Source organism: Rhinatrema bivittatum, chromosome 2 (genome assembly GCF_901001135.1).
Source record: "Rhinatrema bivittatum chromosome 2, aRhiBiv1.1, whole genome shotgun sequence".
Taxonomy (NCBI): domain Eukaryota; kingdom Metazoa; phylum Chordata; class Amphibia; order Gymnophiona; family Rhinatrematidae; genus Rhinatrema; species Rhinatrema bivittatum.
The window spans coordinates 428,143,458-428,168,068 of NC_042616.1; the positions used below are offsets into that span (position 1 = coordinate 428,143,458).

The 24,611-nt window shown below is 42.5% G+C and overlaps 1 protein-coding gene across 1 annotated transcript; it reads right to left on the reverse strand.

Annotated features, from left to right (window-relative positions):
* Window positions 1-11,900: 11,900 nt before the first annotated feature.
* On the reverse strand, window positions 11,901-15,598 carry LOC115083317 (olfactory receptor 1052-like). Its single transcript, XM_029587122.1, has 2 exons — window positions 15,577-15,598; window positions 11,901-12,862 (listed from the first exon to the last, which is right to left on the reverse strand). Exons 1-2 carry the CDS (start codon window positions 15,596-15,598, stop codon window positions 11,901-11,903), a joined length of 984 nt encoding a protein of 327 aa, XP_029442982.1.
* Between the last annotated feature and the right edge of the window lie 9,013 nt (window positions 15,599-24,611).

The following is a 24,611-nucleotide window of genomic DNA, read 5'->3' on the forward strand; positions in this document are numbered from 1 at the left end:
TTCTTTGAGAAGTTGAGGCTGCTGTTCAAGATGGAGGAAGATGGGTCTTTGATAAAGTTTTTTACAACTTCGAAGAGTAGTTTAGAGTTGAATGAGATGCTGTATCTGTTTTGCATAGTATTCTTTTTTTGCTTTATTTATTAATGTGCAGTATTCTACTAGGAGGGATCTGTATTTTACTAGACAGTCTGTGGTTGGGCATTGCCGCCATTGTTTCTCATGTTTTCTCAGTGTTAGTTTAATGCATCTTAGCTCTTCATTGTACCATGGTTTCTTCTGTTTAGTGGCATTTTGTTCTTTTTGCAATATTTTTGTCTGGATTGGGCTACGATTGTCAGCTATTTCATTGACAATTTTATCCCAGGAGTCAATGCTGAAGAGGCATTTGCCCGATTAAATTTGGTTAGTTTGTTTTTAATTACTTCTGCTAGTATGTCTGAGTCTGTCTTTTTTTCTGAAGTCAAAAGGTTGATTCAGATTTGTATTTTTTTTTTCTGTTTGATTGAGGAAGGTTATTTTTGCTTTGATTAGTTGGTGATTGGAACAAGGCAGTATAGTGTGGGAGGTGTTGATGAGACAATTGTTTGTTTTTTTTGCAAATATTAGATTAAGGATGTGGCCTGCTTTATGCATGGAATTGGTAACAAATTGTGACCATCCTATTGCTTCCATTGTTTCTAGGAATATTTCACAAGCTGAAGTTTTTGGTGTTTTATCTACATGTAGGTTAAAATCTCCTACTATTAGGGTGGAGTCGGGAGATGGAAACGCTTTTGTAAAAATTTTGATTAGTGGTGAGCAGTCCTTTTGGAGTAATCCAGGAGGGCATTAGTAGTAATTGTGTTTATTTTAATATTGCTACTTCATAGGGCGGGTTAATCTCTATTTTGTAGGGTTTCAGTTTGTTCCTTTTTATTCCTCCTTTGCGTTTAAGTCTTGGGAAGTGAGAGATGTCATAGTTGGGATGTGTAATTTGATTTATTAGTATATTGTCTTTATCATTCAACCAGGTTTCAGTAATGCAGAAGATGGAAGGATTTAATTCCTCTAGTAGATCGTTTATCAGTTTGATTTTTTTTTTGACAGAGTTTGAACATTTAATAAAAGCAGTGTAAACGTTAGGCAGGAGGATAAAGTGAGAGTGTTATATGTTGTCAGTAAGTCCATCTTAGCTTTCTTTCTATGGTTGTTGCTTGGGCTTCCATTTATACCTTGTCCTAGTACGGACTTGATATAGTGTTGTAGCTCCATTGTTGTAGTTGTGTGGATTGAGGCTCTTTTAATTATTACCACTTAGGGCCCCACGCCGGGCACACAAAGGGGCAAGTTTCTTTGTTGTACTCCTTCGTGCGCGCTCCTTTGGCATTGATGCAGAGAGTTTGTGCTCGGGAGGAGGGCAGACTATGAGAGGTCGGTAGACAGGGAGCCACCTCGGCACCTGCAGGTCCCTCCTCCCCTTCAGGTCCGTTCTCTCCTTTGCCAGTCTGGAGGGGGAAGAGCATTCTCAGCATGCTCCCACCATGGTCCTCGGTGGGTTCTGGTTGTGGCCTACCTGGCCATGCTGTTCTTCCTGCAGAGTCGCTGCAGAGCATTTGTGCTCGGGAGGAGGGCAGGCGATGTGTGGTCGGTAGGCAGGGAGTCGCCTCGGCACCGGCAGGTCCATCCTCCCCTTCAAGTCCCTCTTCTTCGCCTGTCTTGGGGGGGGGGGGGGTGTATTCCCAGTGTGCTCCCGGTACAGTCCTCTGCAGGCTCTGGTCACGGCTTACCTGGCAGTGCTGTTCGTCCTGAGGGATCATTGCAGAGTTTGTGCTCGGGAGGAGGGCAGGCAATGGGCAGTCAGTAGGCGGAGAGCCGCCTCGACGCTCGCAGATCCCTCCTCTCCGCCGTTCCGAGGAGGGGTGGGGGGAGCACTCCTGGCATGCTCCCACCGCAATCCTCAGCGGGCTTTGGTAATACTGGGAACTTTTGCGTTGCAGTCACCCTGAGATTGCTGTTGATACAAACCCAATTGGTATGTTTTATATCAAAAACCAGAGGGGCACAGGATCATGAACCCTCTGCCAGGAAGCGCTGAAGGTTTATCAGTAGGCAAGCAGATATCAAGCTGTCCTTCAAGCCACTTACCTTTCAAGATTTCTGTAGAATCTTCAGCCTCACATGCGTGGTCTCTGTGAAAAGCAACAACTGAAACTCTGTTCGATTTGTAGGACCTACCAAAGATCAAACTATTCACGTTGGAACAGAACAGAAAACTGGAGAAATTTTGTTCAATTCTACTCAGCAAATTCAGGTTAGCTCAGAATGCTTTCCTCCTCAAAAGGAGCATAGATATTGTGAGCTTTTCTACCAATACCATTGATTGCCAAAACAGTACACCAGGTGCTTCAGCACTGAACTTGGCTAACCCTCATAGCTCCAGCGTGGCCACAACAAATGTGGTTTTCATATCTCATACAAATTTTCATTAGTCCTCCCATGTATCAAGAAGAAGGATCTCTTTTCTATCTGAGCCTACTATCGCTCCACCTGACGGCTTGGAGGTTGCGCATACAGTGTTCCGCAATCTTTCTATAGCCAGAGAGATTAAAGATATAATAGTTTCGGCTAGGAAGCTATCAACTAGAAGAGCCTATGGGGCAGATTTTCAAAGGCTACGCACATAACATACGCGCATAACCTGAGAAAATCTGCCCCTGTGCACGCCGAGCCTATTTTGCATAGGCTCGGCAGCGTGCGCAAGCCCCAGGACGCGCATATGTCCCGGGGCTTTCAAAAGTGGGCATGTCTGGGACAGGGGGCGGTCCAGGGGCGTGACGGCAGTCCGGGGGCGTGTCCCAAGCCCTCCTCTGTTCCAGCCATGCCGGAGGTTCGCACGCCGGCCAGCTGCCGGCATGCGCAAGATATGCCTGCCTCTGGCAGGCTAAGACATAAAATAAGGTAGGGGGGAGATTTAGGTAGGGCTGGGGGGTGGGTTAGATAGGGGGAAGGTGGGGGGGGGGGGGGGGCCAGAAAAAAAGTTCCCTCCAAGGCCGCTCCGACCCAGCAATCTTCACCGGCTCATCCTTCAGCGATCTATGTCAGATGGTAAGTACCCGCTTCTGCGGCATTCCCATTGAGATGTGTTCTCTAGTTCGGACCACATGGTTCGAAAAGTTCTAGGTCATCTGCCTTCCAAGAACCGTATTAGTGTCACATATCGCTATTGCCAGCTATGTCAGCCACAATACCAAGAGAACCTCTCTATCATTTCTTTGGGATTGCATCAGGGCATCCTCCCGCTTTCAGCAATGGGACTCTGCACTGATTAATGCTCTGGATTCTAGTTCCTAATTCAGAGCCAAAGTTCCAGGTGCATTCGCTGATCTGCTAAACATGAGATCCAGCAAGTACTACCTCAGGTGCAAGTCCACCTCGAAGCCTGACGACAGGTCTCGACGTTTCCTTGTACAGCACACAGAAATGCGGGTAAGACTTTACCGCTCACGCTCCCGTGGGAGCTTACATGATATCCAGATTACATCAGCCCCACCAGTTGGACACCTCCTGGTCTCCCAACTAGCCGGATATCAGAGCGGCCACCCCACTTTGTACCAAGGTTAGATGTGAATCGGTTATTTACTCTTTTGGATAGTAGAAAGACTAGGGGGCACTCCATGAAGTTAGCATGGAGCACATTTAAAACTAATCAGAGAAAGTTCTTTTTCACTCAATGCACAATTAAACTCTGGAATTTGTTGCCAGAGGATGTGGTTCGAGCAGTTAGTATAGCTGTGTTTAAAAAAGGATTGGATAAGTTCTTGGAGGAGAAGTCCATTACCTGCTATTAAGTTCACTTAGAGAATAGCCACTGCCATTAGCAATGGTAACATGGAATAGACTTAGTGTTTGGGTACTTGCCAGGTTCTTATGGCCTGGATTGGCCACTGTTGGAAACAGGATGCTGGGCTTGATGGACCCTTGGTCTGACCCAGTATGGCATGTTCTTATGTTCTTATGTTCTTAAGGTTCCCGGTACATGCAGTCTAAATGCATTGCTCTGCATTGTTTAGCATTAAATATTAGCTGCCAGACCTTAGACCATTCCTCGAGCTTCACTAAATCACTCCTTATGTTTTCCACATCTTCCTGGCTGTCCACCGTGTTACAGATTTTGGTATCTTCAGCAAAAAGACAAACCTTCCCTAGCAATCATTCTGTCATTTTGCTCTCAAAAATGTTGAAAGAACCAATCCAAGGACCAATCCCTGAGGCACGCCACTAGTAATATCCCCCTCCTCAGAGAAAATTCCATTTACCACTACTCTTTGTTGCCTTCCATTCTGTCAGTTTCTAACAAGTCAGACATTCTAGGTTCCAAACCAAGGGCACTCAATTTATAAGTCTTCTGTGAAGAACCATGTCAAAGGCCTTGCTGAAATCTAGGTACACTACATTTAGCGCACTCCCTTGATGCAACTCTATGGTCATCCAATCAAAGAAATTGATTGCTTTTGTCTGACAAGATTTTCCTCTGGTAAAACCATGTTGCCTTGGATCTTGCAATCCATTGGATTCCAAAAATTGCACTATCCTCTGTTTTAGCAGTGATTCCATTAGTTTACTCACCACAGAAGTCAGACTAACCAGTCTGTAGTTCCCAGCCTCCTCCTTACTTCCACTTTTATAAATAGGACTCACATCCGCACTTTTCCAGTTCTCTGGGACTACTCCAGGCTCTAAAGAAGCATTGAAAAAGTCAGCCAGCAAGCACCCAGGACATCTCTAAGTTCCCTTAATATCTTCTGATGTATCCCATCTGGCCCTATTGCCTTATCTACTTTAAGTTTATTTAGCTCCTCACAAATACACTGTTCCAAAAATTAATTGAGATTTACCTCACTTCCAAACTTATTTGTGTTTGTTTTATGTAGTCCTGCTCCAAGCCCTTCCACAGTGAACACTGAACAGAAATATTTTTTAAGTAATTTTGTTTTTTTCTCATCAGCTTCTACATATTCCTCTCCTTCACCTTTGAGTTTCACAATGCCACTTTTGCACTTCCTTCTATCACTACCATATCTTAAAAAAAAGTTTTATCCCTCCATTTTACCATATTTTTATTTTTTATTTTATTTTAATTTTTGCATTCCTGACTACTTTTCCAGCTTCTCTTAATTTTTCCAATATTGGCACCTGTCTTCCTCTTTCTTGTAGTTTATGAACACTAACCTTTTCTCCCTTGTCAGCTACCTCTTTAGAAAAACATAACAGCCTCATTTTTATCTTCTGTTTATTTATTTTCCTAACAAAAAAAGTAGTTGCCCATATGATATTTCCTCTTAGTTTTGCACACTGCCCTTCTGCTTCTAGATTTTCCCATCCAGCTGACCTCACCTTGAAGTACTCTGCCAGTTTAAGAAAGTTAGTTTTTCTGAAGTCTAGGACCTTCGACTTAGAATGAACCTTCACCTTTTGAACCACACCCTCCAGTGCTCACTGGATCCCAGATGATCATCCATTACAATATCAGAAATATTGATCCTGTTGGTAAGCACCAGATTCAGTATCACCCCCTCCCATGTGGGTTCCATTACCAGTTGACAGAAGAGTTTTCCTTGCAGATACTCCAGGATCTTTCTGCTTCTAGAAGATAGTGCAGCTGGGATGTCCTAATCAATATCTGGCATATTGAAATCCCATAGCAGTAACACCTCCCATTTCACAGCAATCCTGTGAATATCCTCCATTAAACCTTTATCCATCTCCTTTGTCTGGTACGGAAGTCTCTGTATTACACCAATTTAAATAGATGTTCTATTCCTTCTTTCTTGATTAACCCATAGTACCTCCTCCTTACTTCATAAGTCCTGCAATTCTGTTCCTTTAATATTGTTCTTTATATATAATGCCATGCGTCCTCCCTTCCTTCCTACCCTGTCCTTCCTGAATAGATTGTAGCCTTGATAAGAGTACATCTCAGCACCATAGTGGCTTACCCTGTTTCTGTATCCCCTTCCGCAATAAAATAAAAAGAAAGCTTTCATAGGCCTCCAGCAGGACAGAGCAGATAAGAAAGAAGAGACACATCTGAACATTTAAAAAATAAATGGGCCTCTTTTTACACAAGACAAATGAATTACCGAACAATAGATAACCAGTGGACAAAGGTCTTTGATGTCATAGGCATTGATAGTGTGAGCAAGGACCAGTGAAGGTATTCAGAGGCTTGAAGCTGATCAACAGCTTTCATGAGCTGACCAACTGTTTGAGTTGAGATCAGAGCTCATTTTTTGTGAGCTGTGAACATTGGCAGACGGTAAGTTCAGTCATTGGGGTGCCTACACTACAAGGTGATCATATAGTGGCGAATGATCACATGGCAGTGCCCTTCTGACTCAGGGTTGCAAGTTTCCTCCCTGAGCCCTCCCCTTCCACACGTCCCTCTATCTCGATCCACATCTCAAACTGCTCTTTGTAGATTCTTATTGATACAGAAACACATAGTTCTAAATAGTCATATCAGTTTTCTACTCTCCTGGAACTCTGCTCCTCTTTCACCAACTCTCCTGGAGTATTATACTTTCTCATTTATTTCCCCACACTGACAGGCAACCCCCCCACCCCCATCTGCCAGACTTACTTGCATTACCATTTGGAAGCAAACAGGAGGAGCCAAGAGGAAAAGAGAACTGAATACTCGATTCAGCATGATCACACTATTTAGCTTTCCTCTTCATAAGTAACATGCTCATGCTAGTTAGCCAATATATTTTTGACAATCCCTGTCTGATAATGGTGTGAATGCACTAACAGAGACATTATTTATTAACCTGGCATTACTCAGGGGTAGATTTTTAAACGTGCGCATGGGCGTACATGTGACGCGCTACCCGGCGCGCACACATGTACGCCCAATTTTATAACTTGCGACTGCCGGCGCGTGATCCCCAGGAGCTGTGCCAGGAGTCTCTGACCCCTCCCCGCCCTTTTAGTAAAGCCCCGGGACTTAGACACGTCCCGGGGCTTTACGCGCGTCGCTGGGCCTTTATAAAATAGGCCCGGTGCGTGAATCCCCCCTCCCAGTGCATAAATTCTTTAAAATCAGCCCCATTATGTATTATGCAAAACATTTTTTTAGTGCAAGTTTTTTTGCAAAGACCCCAAAATGGAAAAAATTCTACTACATCCGGGCCTAAAGCCCTTAGAAAGTTCACTCAACATTTTTTGTCTCTTTTGATATCAATAATTCCGGCATCTCTGTAGGAAAATGTAACTTCTATAAATGGTTAGAAGATTGCATTTTTCTTTGGTAGACTTGAGAGGTACATCAGAGCCTGTGCCATTTTCATGATGACAACATTGGGCGTTAAGCTTAATTTATCCTCTATTGAAGAGATTTGCATAGTTGCAATGCGGAACTCTGTCAACACATTCACCAAACACTACTGTTTTTCTGCTATTTGTTGGGACTCATTTTTTTGAGGGGGTTAGTTAGCCAAGAAATGTGTGGGGGTGAAATTTCTTCCTCCAAGGGCTAAGTTTGTTGTTTCTCCCTGTTGTCTTTTTTGAGGCCCCAGATCTTGGGAAAAAGAGAGTACTTGCTACTTAGCGGTTGTTTTATTTTATTTATTTAGATTTAACATAACGCCTGTAAAAAGAATATACAAGTGGCTAACAATGATTAAATGTACACAATTAAAGTACAGCACACCCAAGAAATCAAACAATACCTAAGCTAAAACATTAGAAACACTAGTGAACTGTTATCATACAATAGCTAACACGAAGAACTGATGATTGATATGGTGGTTGTGTGCATTCATTACCAACCACTTTATGTGGAAGGTTTCTAAAACACTTTGTACCATAACGTCACATGGCATAGCAATGTGATTCCACTGAAGTGCTATCTTTGAAGAATGACAATTATGGGTATACAATTACCCTTTATTAGTGAAATAATACACTTTGTACCAATTAGAAAAAAAGGGTGTCACCAAAAGAGGATTGTACTCCACACTGTTTACATTAGAACAGGGATCACTGTCCTATGGCTTGAGGGCCAAATGTGGCCCTTAGCTGAATTTCATATGGCCCCTAGCACCAATAGCAGGAGGAGTTGAACTATCCAGCAGTTGCCAGCCACAGGAGCATATTCTGCCACTACAGCCAGTTCAGATACATGAAGTCAGAAGTGTAAGTGGCAGCATGTTACAGCGAAAGGGGCAGGGCAAGGTCACCATTGATTGACTGATTTTACACATTTCTGGCATTAGTGCTGCTTGTGCAGGTAGAGTTGCTTGGGCTGAAGATAAGGTGCAATGCAGAGCACAGCCATAATGAGTTTTCAGCCACAATGGAGAGCAGTGCAGGCTATGAGGAGATTGGCACTGGCAGTACCAAGCTATGGGTTCTGTAGGGTTGCCAGGGAAAGCCAAGTAAGGATGGTGTTTCCTGGAGCTTCCAACCACATCACCATCTCTTTAGAGCTGTAGGAGAGAGGGCATGAACAATGTCCCCTAAGGATGCAGGTTCTGGAGGCACATAGTTCACAAATCCCCATTAATATAACCCAGATAAAACGTTTGAGCGTCTCTCTTTTGATTAATGTCTCTAGAGGGAATTGTTTTGCTCGTACCACGAATCTGGCATAAAAGCATAAGACTTGCCATACAGGGTCAGACCAAGGGTCAATCAAGTATCCTGTTTCCAACAGTGGCCAAGCCAGGTCATAAGTACCTGGCAGGATCCCAAGAGGTAAATAGATTCCAAGCTGCTTATCCCAAGAATAAGCTGTGGATTTCTGCAACTCTCCCTTAATAATTGTTAATGGACTTTTCCTCCAGGAACTTGTCCAAACCTTTTTAAAATGTAGCTATACTAATAGCTTTCACCATATCCTCTGGTAACAAATTCCAGAGCTTAAGTATGGAATGAGTAGAAAAAATATTTTCTCTAATTAGTTTTAAATGTATTACCCAGTAATGTCATAAGAACATGCCATACTGGGTCCATCAAGCCCAGCATCCTGTTTCCAACAGTGGCCAATCCAGGCTACAAGATCCTGGCAAGTACCCAAAAACTAAGTCTATCCCATGCTACTAATGCTAGTAATAGCAGTGGCTAATTTCTAAGTCAACATAAGTAATAGCAGATAATGGACTTCTCCTCCAATGTCATTGTGAATTCCCTGGTCTTTGTACTTTTTCAAAGAGTAAACAACTGATTAATGTTTAGCAGTCTATTATTTTATAGACCTCTATCATATTTCCCCTCAGCCATCTCTTCTCCAAGCTAAAGAGTCCTAACCTCTTTAGCCTTTCTTCATAGGGATATTGTTCCATCCCCTTTATCATCTTTGTCGCCCTTCTCTGCACCTTTTCTAATTCTGATATATCTTTCTTGAGATATGGTGGCCAGAAATGAACACAATATTCAAGATTAGGTCGCATCATGGAGCGATACAGAAACATTATCATATTCTCTGTTTTATTCTCCATTCCTTTCCTAATAATCCCAGGCATTCTATTTGCTTTCTTGGCTGCTACTGCACACAGAGTAGAAGATTTCAACATATTTTCAACAATGACAACTAGATCCTTTTCCTGAGTGGTGACTTCTAATGTGGAATCTTGCATTTTGTAGCTATGATTTGGGTTACTCTTCCCTAAGTGCATCACATTAAATTTCATTTTCCATTGGCATGCCCAGTCTCCCACTTTTGCAATATCCTCTTGCAATTTCTCACAGTCCTCTTATGATTTGACAACTTTGAATAATTTTGTGTTATTGGCAAATTTGATCACCTAACTTGCTGTTCCCATTTCCAGGTCATTTATAAATATATTAAAAAACATCAGTCCCAGAACAGATCACTCCACTATTCACCTTTTTCCATTGGGAAAATTTACCATTTAGCCTTACTTTCTGGTTTCTATCTTTTAACCAGTTGGCAATCCACAATAGGACATTGCCACCTACCTCATGACTTTCTAGTTTCCTAAGAAGTCTCTCATGATGGACTTTGTCAAATGCTTTCTGGAAATCCAGATACACTATATCAAGTGGCTCACCTTTATCCACATGTTTATTCCTTCAAAAACATGTAGCAAATTTATGAGGCAAGACTTCCCTTGGCTAAATCCATGTTGGCTTTGTTCCATTAAACTATGCTTATTTATATGTTAAGCAATTTTGTTCTTTTTGATAGTTTCTACTATTTTGCCTGGCACAGACATCAGACTCACTGGTCTGTAATTTCCTGGATCACCCCTTGATCCCTTTTTAAAATTTGGCATTACATTGGCAACCTTCCAGACTTCAGGTACCATAGATGATGATATTGATAGTTTACAAATTTCCAATAGCATCCCAGTGTTCTCTGGGATGTATACCATCTGGTCCAGGTGATTTGCTACTTGTAGATTATCAATTTGCCCTAGTATATTTTCCAGGTTCACTGAGATTTGTTTCAGTTCCTCTGAATCATCAGTTTGAATATGATTTCTGGCATGGGTATATCTGTCACATCTTTCTTAGTGAATACTGAAGCCAAGAATTCATTTAGTCTCTATGCTATGGCTTTGTCATCCCTAAGTACTCCTTTTACCCCTTGATCATCTAATGGTCCAACTAACTCCCTTGCAGGCTTTTTATCTCAAATGTGCCTGAAAAAGTTTTTATTATGATTGTTTGCTTCCACAGCAAGCTTCTTTTCAAATTCTCATTTTGCCTTCCTTATCAATGCTTTGCATCTGACTTGCCAGTGCTTATGTTGTTTCCTGTTTTCTTCAATCAGATCCCTTTTCCATTTCTTGAAAGTTCTTTTATATATGATAGCCTGTCTCACTTCACCTTTCAATCATGCCGGTGGTCATTTAGCCTTCTTTTCACCTTTTCTAATTCATGGAATACATCCTTTCTGAGCTTCCAAGATGCTATTTTTAAACAACATCCATGCCTGAGATAAACTCTTATGGCCGATTTTTAAAAGCCCGGCGTATATAAAAATCGGTACTTACACATGTGGCCAGGCCCTCCACGTGCTGCGTGCATTTTCAAAAGGGCCTGGTCATGTGCGTAAGTGCCAATATGTGCACAAGTGCCGGGCCCTGAAAAAAGGGTAGGCCAGGGGGCATGGTCTGGGCAAGGAGGGGCAGGACAGAGGCCGGCCGGGACAGCGGCAATTAGAGGTGAGAAAGAAGTAGAGAGGCAGCAAGAGTGCATAGGGGCATGTACGGTAAGCGAGAGAGTGCACCACATACACAAACATCTCATCCATCCAACCCACTCTCCATGCCACTCTACTTCCTTAGGTGGGCAGATATTAGGAAGGGGTCAAGACTGTTGGAGGTGTGGCAGGATTGCAAAATTTGGAGAAATCTAGAAATATTACTACTGACACTATCTGCCACACCCCTACACCCCTGGGAGCCGTTCCCTTTCCTCTCAATCCCAGCATTTAAAATCAAAATGGCCAAACATGGTCCTCCCCCCAATCACTTCTCAGCAAACTCCTCCTAAGTGCCCTCTCCCTCCATCTCTGCCCCCCTAGCTCAGCAAACTGTAAGGATGACCTGCCCTCTCTGTGATTTGAAATATCCAATGTGGCTCTTCTCATGAAAAATTTTGGGACCCTGTTTTTAGAAGGGCATTATCGTTAACATAAGGCCTTCTACTACCTCAACAAAAAATGGGATTCCTTTTCTAACATTCCATGTTGGAGTAGAATGACAAACTATATTTTTTTTGTAGGACACTTTCTCAAAATATTTTTGAAAGAAAATATTTTGTGAACACCATCTTGAAAGACATTAATCTAGTCTAGTCCAGCACAATGTAATCGTCAGTTTAAAAAAACTGTGTTCAACATTTTGTATACATTAAAAGAACATTATCAGTAAGAAAATGCCCTATGTTATTTATTTAACATTTTTGTTTTTAAAGTCATATATATTTACAATTTCTATGATCCTTGATGTGTTAGATTTTCTGCACAACATTTTCCTGAGTGCACCTTTCACATCTTTGTTCCTCAAAGTATAAATAATAGGGTTTAGCATAGGTGTAATAACTGCATAGAAAACTGTTATAAACCTGTTATTGAATGATGCATAGGTAGACATTGGCTGTATATACACAAAGACACCTGTTCCATAGAATATTGAAACCACAATGACATGGGAAGCACATGTTGAGAAGGTTTTTTGCCTTCCTTCAGCTGAGTTAATCTTTAGTATGCTGGAAATGATATAGCTGTAGGAGACTAGTATCAATAGAAAGCAGCTGGGCCCTAAAACCCCTGGGGTAATAAGAAGCAAAATTTCATCCAGAGAAGTGTCTGAACAAGACAATTTTAAGAGTGGAGTGGCATCACAAAAGAAGTGATCTATCTCATTTGGTCCACAAAAGGACAGTCTTAATTTTAAGATTGTATGTACAGTTGAGTGGATGAAGCCGCCCACCCAAGAAGTGGCTGCTAGCTGAATACTTATCATCTTGTTCATAATTACTGGATATCGTAAGGGGTTACAAATAGCCACATAACGATCATAAGCCAACACAGTAAGGAGGAACATCTCAGAACTACCCACGACATGGAAAAAGTACATTTGGGCAATGCATCCACTGAACGATATCAATTTCTGTTCAGCTAGAAGGTTTGCCAGCATCTTTGGCACGGTGACAGAAGAGTAGCAGATGTCGAGGAAGGAGAGGTTGCTAAGAAAAAAGTACATCGGTGTCTGGAGACGAGGTTCCAGTCTGATGATTAAGATAATGGCAGCATTACCTACTACAGTGGTAAGGTAGAAGAGGAGAAATATCAGATAGAGCGGAATCTGGAGCTCATGGATGTCAGATATTCCCAAGAGAAAAAATTCTTCTACATTGTGCCGGCTGCTGTTTTTTAGATATGGGATGCCTGTTACCTGTAGGAGACAGATTGGTGATATCTGATCATTGTTTCCTTTTCAAAAATAACTTTTCTGGTTGCCTACATGAAACTACTTTATGGCTTCCAAGTTGTATCTGATCGGTTTACTCATTTAGAATCTCTAAGCATATTCCATTACTCCACAGTAAAATCCCATTCAGATTTAAGATAATGTAAACTCCCACCACCTATGGGAGGGGTCACAAAAAAAACTCCACCTTTCAGCTGTGAGATTTAGACTAGGCATGTGTAACACACCCACACAAATAAAGGGTCTTCCAGAGGTAGATATTACATTGATGTGCAGCTCAGCTAGTTAACCAAATAAATCTTTACAGCAAATTTAACCTGTATATACTGATGAATATACCCAATTATCCTAAAATTATCTGGATAAGTTTATCCAATTAACTTTAGGACAGGCCTGTGGCATGACCATAGTTAGCCATATAAATTATCCGGTTAACTCTATCAGAGTTAGCCGGATAACTTATCCAGCTAATTCAACCGCTCAGCAGAATGACCTCGTTATGCTCTTCACTTAGCTGGATAAAAATGGATTCGGATAATTACTTATCCAGCCATATGGTGGCCACTGAGCCTGGGGAGATATTCAGCCACTGCCACTTAGGCGGATATGTTAAAACCTATCCGGCTAAGTGATGCTGAGTATCAGCCTTCCAATGTATTACTATTGCAAGTAATGCAAACAAAAGAAATGCACGCAAATTTACAAAACACATTTATATTCTTACAAGCCGTTAATCCCGTCACAACGGGCTACATTACATTTTTGTTTTCGGTCCATTTTCGAACACAGCACCCTCCTACACTTTTTCTCCCTCATTCCCCCTTCCCCTCAGTCACTCACCCCCTTCCCACCCCTCAGTCTTACTCACTCTCTGTCTCCCACTGCCTCCTTCCCCTCACTCTCACCTCCCTCCCCTTCCCTCAGTCACTCCCCACCCTCTCTCAATCCCATCCCCTCTCCCTCAGCCCTCCTCCACTCCCTTTTTCTCTGCTCTACAACTTCTTACCCTTCCACTTACTCACATCCCTGTCTCTCACCTCTCCCTCATTCTCCCTCTCCCCTCACTCTTCCCCACCCCCTACCTCCCTCCCTCTCAGTCCCTCCCTCCCCCTCCCTGAGTCCCTCCCTCTCACTCAGTCCCTCCCTCCTCCTCACTCAGTCCCTCCCTCTCACTCCCTCCTTCCGTCCCTCCCCCTCCCCCCCTCCCTCCCTCTCACTCAGTCCCTCCCTCCCTCTCTCTCTCTCCTCCCTCCCTCGCTACTGGCCACCGCTGCTGCCGCTCCTCGTCATCGTCGTCGTTCCCCGCTGCTGACGCCGCCGCTGCCACCCGACGCCGCCATGTTTTTTTTTTCTGACGCTGGCTGAGACTGACGTCCTTGCCCGCACATGCGCAGTAGAGCTGTGCTCTACTGCGCATTTGCGGGCCGTCGGTCATGGCCCATTTATAAGGTAGATACTCTATAGAAAACAGAAACATTAATATTATAGTAAAAGGAAAACATTTATAAGCATTGGAAATTTAAGAAAATTCACTTTTAGTTATAATAGAAAACTACTAACCCTGTCCTAAATCTCAGTTCACTTTAGTTGTAGAAAATGAAAAATTATTGTGGATTCAAAATTCCATTCCAAATTCTAGCCAAACTATTACCATAGCTTCTCAGTGTAATTTCACATGATTTTTGAGTGCTTTAGATGAACGTCTCTGCCATCCAGATGACTTGTTTCCAGCACTCTGCATGAATCCCAGAGATGAATGTCCAAAATCTCACAAAAGAAATAATTTTCTTTCTCTACTCTAAATAAAAACATGATACTTTTTCTGCTGCGTCCCTGAATTAAATTTGTTTATTACTATTTTTAATACTGTTCATTTAGCTTGAATTAAAACCAAAATCTGAGAATATCTGCAAATTATTTTCCTTTCCCTCACCACAAAATGACAAACAGCTATCAATCTCGGAACAGCTGGATATGTACTTATCTTCAGATGGTAGATGTAGGAGTAATTTTAGGAATTTCTTTATGGAAAAAGCAGATTCATGGAATGGACTCCTACTGGAGATGGTGGACACAAAATGGTATCTAAATTCAAGAAAGCATGAGATAAATACAGGGGATCTCTGAAGGAGTATTGGGAATTCTAAAGCTAAATTGGTTAGGTGGTGGAAGGGTAGACAAGATGGGCCATATGGTCTTTGTCTAACATCATGTTTCTAACACCCATCCTATTGTCTAGTAGTGAAACCAGCTTCTGAAACAATCACCTGAAGATTTGCATTCTGAGAGGATGGGGATTGTGGGTCTGAAGGCCCAACCACTGCTTGGGAGGTGGGGAGGAAAAGTCATAGGTCAGAGACCCGATTTTATGCCAGGGTGTAGAGTTATCCAGAGGTGGAACATGAAGGTCCTTGCATATTATAGGAAGTCGGGTTCCAGGGGAACTATGAAGGCTCAAGCATTTTCTGGGCAAGGGTCGGGTGAGAGGCAAAGGGGGGAGGGAGGTCCAAGAGGGCATGTTTCAGCAGAGGAAGAGTAGGGAGAAGTTTCCCTGCCCTAACCAGTTCTTTCACTTTGGGCCAGTTAATGTGAGGAAACCACATTTTTTATTTATCTAAACATTTTTATATACCGGCATTAGTTGTGGACATCATGTCGGTTTACAGTAAACAGGTTAAGTTTGGAAAATTACATTTTAACAGGGAAGTCAAAACTGGGAGAGGGGGTAACGAAAGGCAGCTGAGAAAAGACAGGATAACAAAACGAGGTTCCTCGAAGTGAGGAGAGGGAGTATAACAAAACATAGTTCCTCAATATGAGGAAAGGGAGTAGACATATTGCGGTCTACTTTGGCATGGATTGATGGCTTTTTATTCTGGGTAAGCTTGGTTGAACAACCATGTTTTCAATTTCTTTTTGAAGTTGTTCATACATGGTTCGAGGCGTATGTCTGGCGCTAATGTGTTCCAGTGAGTAGGACCTGCAATCGAGAGAGCACGGTCGCGTGTGGAGGAGAGATGGGCTGTTTTCAAGGAGGGCACAAGTAGGGTGCCAGATTTTGCCGTTCTGGTGGGTCGACTGGACTTAGGAGTTGTAAAAGGGAGGTCTAACCAGTTGGAGTTGTGCGTGTGGATTGCTTTGTGAATTATGGTGAGTGTTTTGCCTCTGTTTGCCTCTGTTGCCTCTGTTTGTCTCTGTTACCAGGGCTATTACATAGTCATAATAGTATTGCCATGTTTTGCAAATCATTGATTTTGTACATTGGCCATTAAAACCCAATCTAAGGTAATTTGCATTACCATTCCAATTTTAATGTGCTGTAGTACATAAGAACCTAAGAAATGACACATTGAGTCAACAAATGGTCCATCAAATCCTGTCTCTGACCGTGGCCATTTCAAGTCAAGGCCATCCATTCACTCTTGTTCACCACTAGATCCTGAAACTGGAGGTTGCATCCCCAAAGAGAAAATGAAAACAGAATATAATAATAATAATAATAATCCATCATAAAGAATTTTAGACTTTCAAATGGTGTGAAAATTAATTATTACTATCTTGCTTGTCAAACACAATTTTACAAACAGAGAAACATTTTATATAATCCACAGGAACACCAGACCTAGTACCACAGCAGATAATGACAATATGTACTATTTGGCCCACAGTCTTCCAAGTTGCATCTGCCTACAGTAGTTTACTTCTGGTTATCAGCCTTCCTTGCTTCCTGAATCTAAATTTTATAAACAGTGTTGTGCAGGACTAGAACTATGAAAGAGAAGGTCAAAATATATTCCCCAACCCCTTCACTGAAAAAACTGAGGGATTGTGTAAGCTCTTAGGTCTGCTGCTTTCAAGCAGTATAACAGGAGCAAAATTCCTTTAAACAAAAATTATTAAACATGACGTTTTCATTGTAGACAGCAAATGGATTAGATGTAAAATCTTGCAGGCTCTTCATTTTCAGGTGTTACCCTTCCTTCTTGAAATGTTTCCAGATTTTTATAATTTAACCATTATGGGATCTTTCTGTATTTTAACACCTGCTATACCACTAAAATGCTGCTTGCATGTTTGCAGAGTGTGCTGACCTGTGATAACCAGGATCTGTGAATATGGTCGATTTTAACTACCAGTTTACTATATGGAAGGAATGAAAAACAAATGTGCCAGGGATAAGAGCAAAGCAGAAAACCTTAAAGGTGAATTTTAAAAGCCCAATGTGCACATCAATTAGAGGATGCGCGAATATGTTGGGCAGGCGTGCGCCGAGCAGATTTTAAAAGCTGCTTGGATATGCACGTACTTGCCGCTGCACGCACAAACGAAAAGTTCAAAAAAGGGGCGGGGTGTGGGCATTCCTGAATTTAAATTTGAAATTAAACGCATGAATTACTTATACGCATTGGTACATGCTGGGTTCCCCAACTGCGTTAACTCTATTTCTGCTATGAAACTTATAAAACAAAAAAATCTAGACAGATCAGTGGGATTTTAAGGGTCAGGTCTTACGGGGGGGAAGGAAGGGTATTAAACTAGGGAGTTTGGAAGACCTATCCCATAACAAGGTGAACTGGGAGCGAAGTAGGAAAACTGGCAATGGCGTCTGCGCACGTGTTTTTTAAAATCTCACTTACTTGGTAGACGTAGCATTTGTGCGCACAGGTGCACGCCCACTTAAAATTACATGCACATGTGTGCGCAGTCAGGCTATTTTATAACGAGTGCATATATGCGTGTATGTTATGAAATGGATGCGTCCCTGGGTGCAGGATGATGAATGTGTGCACATGTGCACCTATGTGCTGCTATTTATTTATTTATTTACAAATTTTTATATACCGTCATTCGGTGGGTTCCATCATAACGGTTTACATTTGCATAAACGTTTCTAACCCAGTTTCAAATTCCTAAATTCATACACAAAAGTACTACAGTAAAAGAAGAACGAATAAAATATTAGTTGCAAATAAAATGTATCAAAAGTATGATGGTAATTAAATGAAATATGATCGGAGTTATTATGAAACTATGAAAGTTTCTATCACTATGATTATTTTGCTTCAATATTTATGATGGCAAATTAATCGTAGGAAGGTAGCACAGCAAGGATTACTAGACTTGAACATTTGACACAAAAAGGTTTGTATATTCCTAGCGTGGATAAAGAAAGAAATGAACTATGTAAAAACTAATAAGACGCCAGACTCAAATGACGTTCTTCCAAGGGTTTCCCAGGAAATTAGAGACATGATTGCCATGACCATTGTACTTAATATTTGCGTAGCCAATTGCAAAGAGGCAAGTCTTTCATGAATGATAAAGGGCACATGTAATTGCCATTTTCAAAAAGAGATCTAAATCAAAACCAGACCATTACAGACTGTTAGCTTAATACTGGCCAGCAGGAGGTCCATATTCAAATGCATTTAGCTGAATAACTAGGACGTTATCCGGCTAAATGAAAATGTGGCCACTTATCCAACAGAATTCTAGCCAGCTACCTATTTGTCCAGCTAGAATTTGGCTGAATAAGTGAAGGGTGGTCCAGAGGCGTTCCAGGGAGGAGCTGAGTTAGCCGGATAACATATCTGGCTAAGTCTGATCGTCCTACAGAGATGTCCTAAAATTAGTCAGATAAATTTAGCTAGCTAACTTTAAGATACCTGGGTAAATTCAGCAGCATGGCTGCACCTCTGATATATACGGCACTAGCTAGCCGAAAACGTTTATCTGGCTAACTAGCAGAGTCACACAGCTGCTGAATATGGACCTCAAGGAGTTTTACTGGAAATGGACAGAAAGATGTGCAAATCAGTCTGTAATTCAGGGGGTGACATCCTTATTTGTGATTTGTGTTGCTAATTGTGATCTGGGATCATGCTTTCAAGATCTGTTTTCTGCCATGACATAGAAAGAAATATATGCTGGTTTTATTGACAAGGCTTTCTCTTGTATAATTTTTATCATTAAAGACGTGCCATCTTTATCGCTTAAAGGAGAATCACAAAGGAGTTGTCTTTGGCTGAAAGATATTAAACAAAACAATTGTATTACAAAATTAGTTATCACAAAGAACAGTCATGTGCACACACTTACCATTACTCCAAATTCTGATTATAGGGTTCAAGAGGTAAAACTGGTGTCTTTTAATCCTGAGTTTCAGTTGCCAGTGAATAAAACATGCTATGTCACACCTAACAATTAGCAAAGTAAATTATGCATTTCAAATCCACTTCCTACAGAACAAAAGCTGAGGTCTGAACAAGCTGAAGGGTAGAAGGATGGCAAATCTTTATACCTGTCTGGGATCACATAGGACCAAATCCCTGGAGCACCTCAAGCCAGAGCTTAATCTGGGGAATGGCAATCAATACAGTGAACACTAATTTGCTCAGATTAAAAAAGCATAACAAAGGGCACAGAAGGGGTTTGACAAAGTCCCTCATGAGAGGCTTCTAGGAAACCTAAAAAGTCATGGGATAGGAGGAGAAGTCATTTTATGGATTGCATGGTGGAAAGGTGGACCCCTGAGCCGAGACGAAGTTGGCACCACCTATAGGGGGAATCCCCTATAGGTTCCTCGTCAGCGGGAGGTGGATGTAGATAAGGTGGAGACCCAACTGGACTTTCACCTTTACAAGCCCACGTTCCCCGCAGGTTGAGTCCTTGGGCACTGGGGACCGGCAGGACTTAGGCGCAGGTCTCCAGGCGACGACAATCCCGTGAAGACAGAAGGCAGAGGGGAGGTCGGGGCTGGCAGCAGGCTAGGGTGAAGAGACGGTAGGCAGGCAGAAGGTCAGGACGGGCGGCAGACGAAGCGAAATCCAAGAACAAGCCAAGTCAGGAACCAGAAGAGCAGACTGAGGGGACGAGGAGCTGGAACGGAAGCAGGGGCAGAAGCAAGATATGGGAAGGAGCTGGAACTGGAGCAGGAAATCAGATCAAGGAGCCGAAAAGGACCAGAGCAGGAACACAGCACAGCTCACACTCACAGGGGAGCAGGACCTGTTGCTGAGGCAAGGTGGAAATGGCAAGGCAGGGTATTTGTACCTGCCTTGCCTGAAGTCGTCTCCGCAGGGAACTCTCCCGCTGCTGGCCCTTTAAATGCCGAGCAGAGTTTGCATGTGTGTGCCTAGGGAGAGCGGCAGTATCGGCGTCAGGAGACACAGCGTGACTGGAGGCAGGCCGCGGCAGCAGAAACCGGCAACGGAGGCTGGCGAAGGACAGGGCAGGGGCGAGCCCTCTGCCCCCCATGGTGAAGAGACCTGGCTGCGCAGACCCGCGGCCGGGGCACCTAACAATGCAAACTGGTTAAAAGACAGAAAACAGAGAGTAGGAGTAAATGGTCTATTTTCACAGTGGAAAAAGGTAAACAGTGGAGTGCCTCAGGGATCTATTCTTGGACAGGTGCTTTTCAATATATTTATAAATTATCTGGAAAGAGGTATGATGCGTGAGATGATCAAATTTGCAGATGACACTAAATTATTCAGAGTAGTTAAATCACAAGTGGATTGCGATAAATTGCAGGAGGACCTTGTGGTGCTGGAAGATTGGGTGTCCATATGGCAGATGAAATATAATGTGGACAAGTGCAAGGTGATGCATATAGGGAAAAATAACCCTTGCTGTAGTTACACGATGTTAGGTTCCATTTTAGGAGTTACCACCCAGGAAAAAGACCTGGGCATCATACTGGATAATGCATTGAAATCATCGGCTCAGTATGCTGTGATGATCAAAAAAGCAAATAGAATGTTAGGAATTATTAGGAAGAGATGGCAAATAAAACGGAGGATGTCATAATGCCTCTGTATCGCTCAATGGTTAGACCACACCTTTGGTTGCCGAATCTCAAAAAAGATATAGTTGATCTAGGGAAAGTACAGAGAAGGGCGACCAAAATGATAAAGGGGATGGAACAGCTCCCCTATGAAGAAAAGATAAAGAGGTTAGGGCTGTTCAGCTTGGAGAAAGGACAGCTGAGGGGAATATTATAGAGGTCTATAAATCAAGAAAAGACTTGAATGAGTAAATGTGAGTTGGTTATTTACTCTTTTGGATAATAGAAGTACTAGGGGACACTCCATGAAGTTAGAAAGTAACACATTTAAAACAAATCAGAGAAAATTATTTTTCACTCAACACACAATTAGGCTCTGGAATATGTTGCCAGAGGCAACTAGTGTAGCTGAGTTAAAAAAAAATGTTTGGATAAGTTCCTAGAGGAGAAGTCCATAAACTGCTATTAATCAAGTTGTCTTAGGGAATAGCCAAGCTATTACTGTTTTTAGTAGCATGGGATCTATTTAATGTTTTGGTACTTGCCAGGTACTTGTGACTTGGATTGGCCACTGTTGGAGACAGGCTACTGGGCTTGATGGACCCTTGGTCTAACACAGTAAGGCATATCCTATGTTCTTATTATCACTCCAAACACCAAATTTTAACAATTCGGTATTGATTCAACAATAAGAAACAACCGCCCAACGCCTGTTGTAAATTCAATATAAATACCCCGTACAGGCCACCCACTTGTCTTTACCCAGCTCACTAATCACTTTTTTTATCAGAATGAATAAACTTTTTTAGAGAAAGTACAAACTTTTATTTATTACTCAAATATCGTATAAATATTCCAACCAGCAATACACATTACTCTCTCCACAAATAAAATCATCCAAAAAATCCCTTAATTTATCATTCACACCAACATATCCCATTCACATCTATACCCCATTCATACATACTTTTACCCCATTCATACCTACCCCATAAAATACATGCCCATGCCTACCCCCAAATAGGCACAGCAATTTTTTAAAATACAAAATTGTAATGGATATCCTAACAATTTTTTACATCAGCAGAATGTCATAGAAATGAAACATAGAAATGACGGCAGAAGAAGACCAAACGGCCCATCTAGTCTGCCCAGCAAGCTTTTGCACTTTTTTTTCTCTCACATACTTATCTGTTTCTAGGGATGTGAATCGTTTTTTGACGATTTAAAATATCGTCCGATATATTTTAAATCGTCAAAAATCTTTAGGGCCACAATACAATACCAATTCCCCCGATTTATCGTCAAAAAATCATAAATCGGGGGAAGGGGGAGGGCAGGAAAACCGGCACACTAAAACCCCCTAAAACCCACCCTGACCCTTTAAATTAAATCCTCCACCCTCCCGAACCCCCCCCCCCCAAATGCCTTAAATTACCTGGGGGTCCAGCAGCGGTCCGGAACGGCAGCGGTCCAGAACGGCCTCCTGCAATTGAATTGTGTTGTCTTCAGCCGGCGCCATTTTTCAAAATGGCGGCGCAAAATGGCGGCGGCCATAGACCAACACGATTCGACTGCAGGAGGTCGTTCCGGACCCCCGCTGGACTTTTGGCAAGTCTTGTGGGGGTCAGGAGGCCCCCCAAGCTGGCCAAAAGTCCCTGGGGGTCCAGCGGGGGTCCGGAAAATGATCTCCTGCCGCGAATCGTTTTCCGTACGGAAAATGGCGCCGGCAGGAGATCGACTGCAGGAGGTCATTCAGCGGGGGTTCCGGACCGCCGCTGGACCCCCAGGTAATTTAAGGCATTTGGGGGGGGGTTCAGGAGGGTGGGGGATTTAATTTAAAGGGTCGGGGGTGGGTTTTAGGGGGTTTTAGTGTGCCGGCTCACGATTTTCACGATACTTCAAACACCCAAACGGCAACAATACGATTCCCTCCCCCTCCCAGCCGAAATCGATCATTAAGACGATCGAGGACACGATTCACATCTCTATCTGTTTCTCTTGGCTCTTAGTAACCTTTTTTTATTCTATTTCCCTTCCACCCCCGCCATTAATGTAGAGAGCAGTGTTGGACCTGCATCTAAGTGAAATAGCTTAATTTAGTTAGGGGTATTTACCACCGCAATAAGCAAGCTACACCCATGCTTATCTGTTTATTCAGACTATGTAATTCAGTCCTTGTTGATTGTTGCCTGAATATAGACCCACCTTTCTTCATTCCCCCCTGCCATTGAAGCAGAGAGCCATGCTGGCTATGCATTGAAAGTGAAGTATCAGTCTTGCTCCCCTGCCGTTGAAGCAGAGGGCTATGCTGGATATGCGCGAAGTGTCATACTTCCTCCCCTGCCGTTGAAGCAGAGAGCTGTGCTGGCTTTGCATTGAAAGTGAAATATCAGACTTGCTCCCCTGCCGTTGAAGCAGAGGGCTATGCTGGATATGCGTGAATTGTCAAAATTTCCTCCCCTGCCGTTGAAGCAGAGGGCTATGCGGGATATGCGTGAATTGTCAAAATTTCCTCCCCTGCCATTGAAGCAGAGGGCTATGGTGGATATGCATGAATTGTCAAAAGTTTCCTCCCCTGCTGTTGAAGCAGAAAGCTATGCTGGATATGTGTGAAGTGCCAAACTTCCTCCCCTACCGTTGAAGCAGAGAGCTATGCTGGATTTGCGTTGAAAGTGAAGTATCAGGTATTTTTTTTGGTTTGGGGTAGTAACCGCTGTAACAAGCAAGCTACTACCCTGCTTTTATGTGGTTGCAAATCCTTTTTTCCACATTTCCTCTTCCCGTTGAAGCATAGAGCAATGTTGGAGTCGCATTATTGAATAAGGATATTCATCTCCAGGTAGTAGCCAACATTCCCTCAAGCCACCCCCATGCCGCTTGTCTTCATTCACATCCTCTAAACTTTATGGATCCACAGTATTTATCCCACGCCCCTTTGAAATCCTTCACAGTTTTGGTCTTCACCACTTTCTCCGGAAGGGCGTTCCAGGTATCCACCACCCTCTCCGTGAAGAAATACTTCCTGACATTGGTTCTGAGTCTTCCTCCCTGGAGTTTTAAATCGTGACCCCTGGTTCTGCTGATTTTTTTGCAACGGAAAAGGTTTGTCGTTATCTTTGGATCATTAAAACCTTTCAAGTATCCGAAAGTCTGTATCATATCACCCCTACTCCTCCTTTCCTCCAGGGTGTACATATTTAGATCCTTCAATCTCTCCTCATAAGTCATTTGATGAAGACCCTCCACCTTTTTGGTCGCCCTTCTCTGGACCACCTCCATCCTGTCTCTGTCCCTTTGGAGATACGGTCTCCAGAACTGAACACGTGCCTGTGACTGTGAAGCCAGTCTCTTTGGGTGCGCTGTGAAGCAAGTTCCTTAGGAGTAATAAAGTGCTGGAGAAGTGGGGCATAATTAACAATCATAACCAGCAGTCTTTTGCATTTAAGGCATATCTTTTTGAAGAAATTGAGAATAGTAATCAGCAAGTATTCAATTGGAGGTGACAAGGATGCATGGACTTTGAATACATGTTTATTTGACTCATGACATTCTGCTGATGTAAAAAATTGTTAGGATATCCATTACAATTTTGTATTTTAAAAAATTGCTGTGTCTATTTGGCACAGCATTACATACATAAAAATATATAACAGAATAAAATTCAACAACATACTTAAACAATAAAAATAAATTAATAATTAAAATAGCTATCAAAGGCTTCTTTAAACAGTATTGCCTTAATCTGACACCTGAACTCCTTGCTATCTTTCTACTTTCTCAGCTGCTCTGGCAACAAGTTCCACATGGTTGAACAAAAGGGAAGGCCCTAAATCTGGACTGTTCATACCGATAGCATTGTGAGTTCAGAACTTGTAATA

Coding starts and splice junctions, on each gene's coding strand:
- LOC115083317 (XM_029587122.1), bottom strand. CDS start 15,598: ATGATGTCCACAACTAATGCCG. Junction 12,863..15,576: donor GATGTCCACAACTAATGCCG/GTATATAAAAAT, acceptor GGCACAATGTAG/AAGAATTTTTTCTCTTGGGA.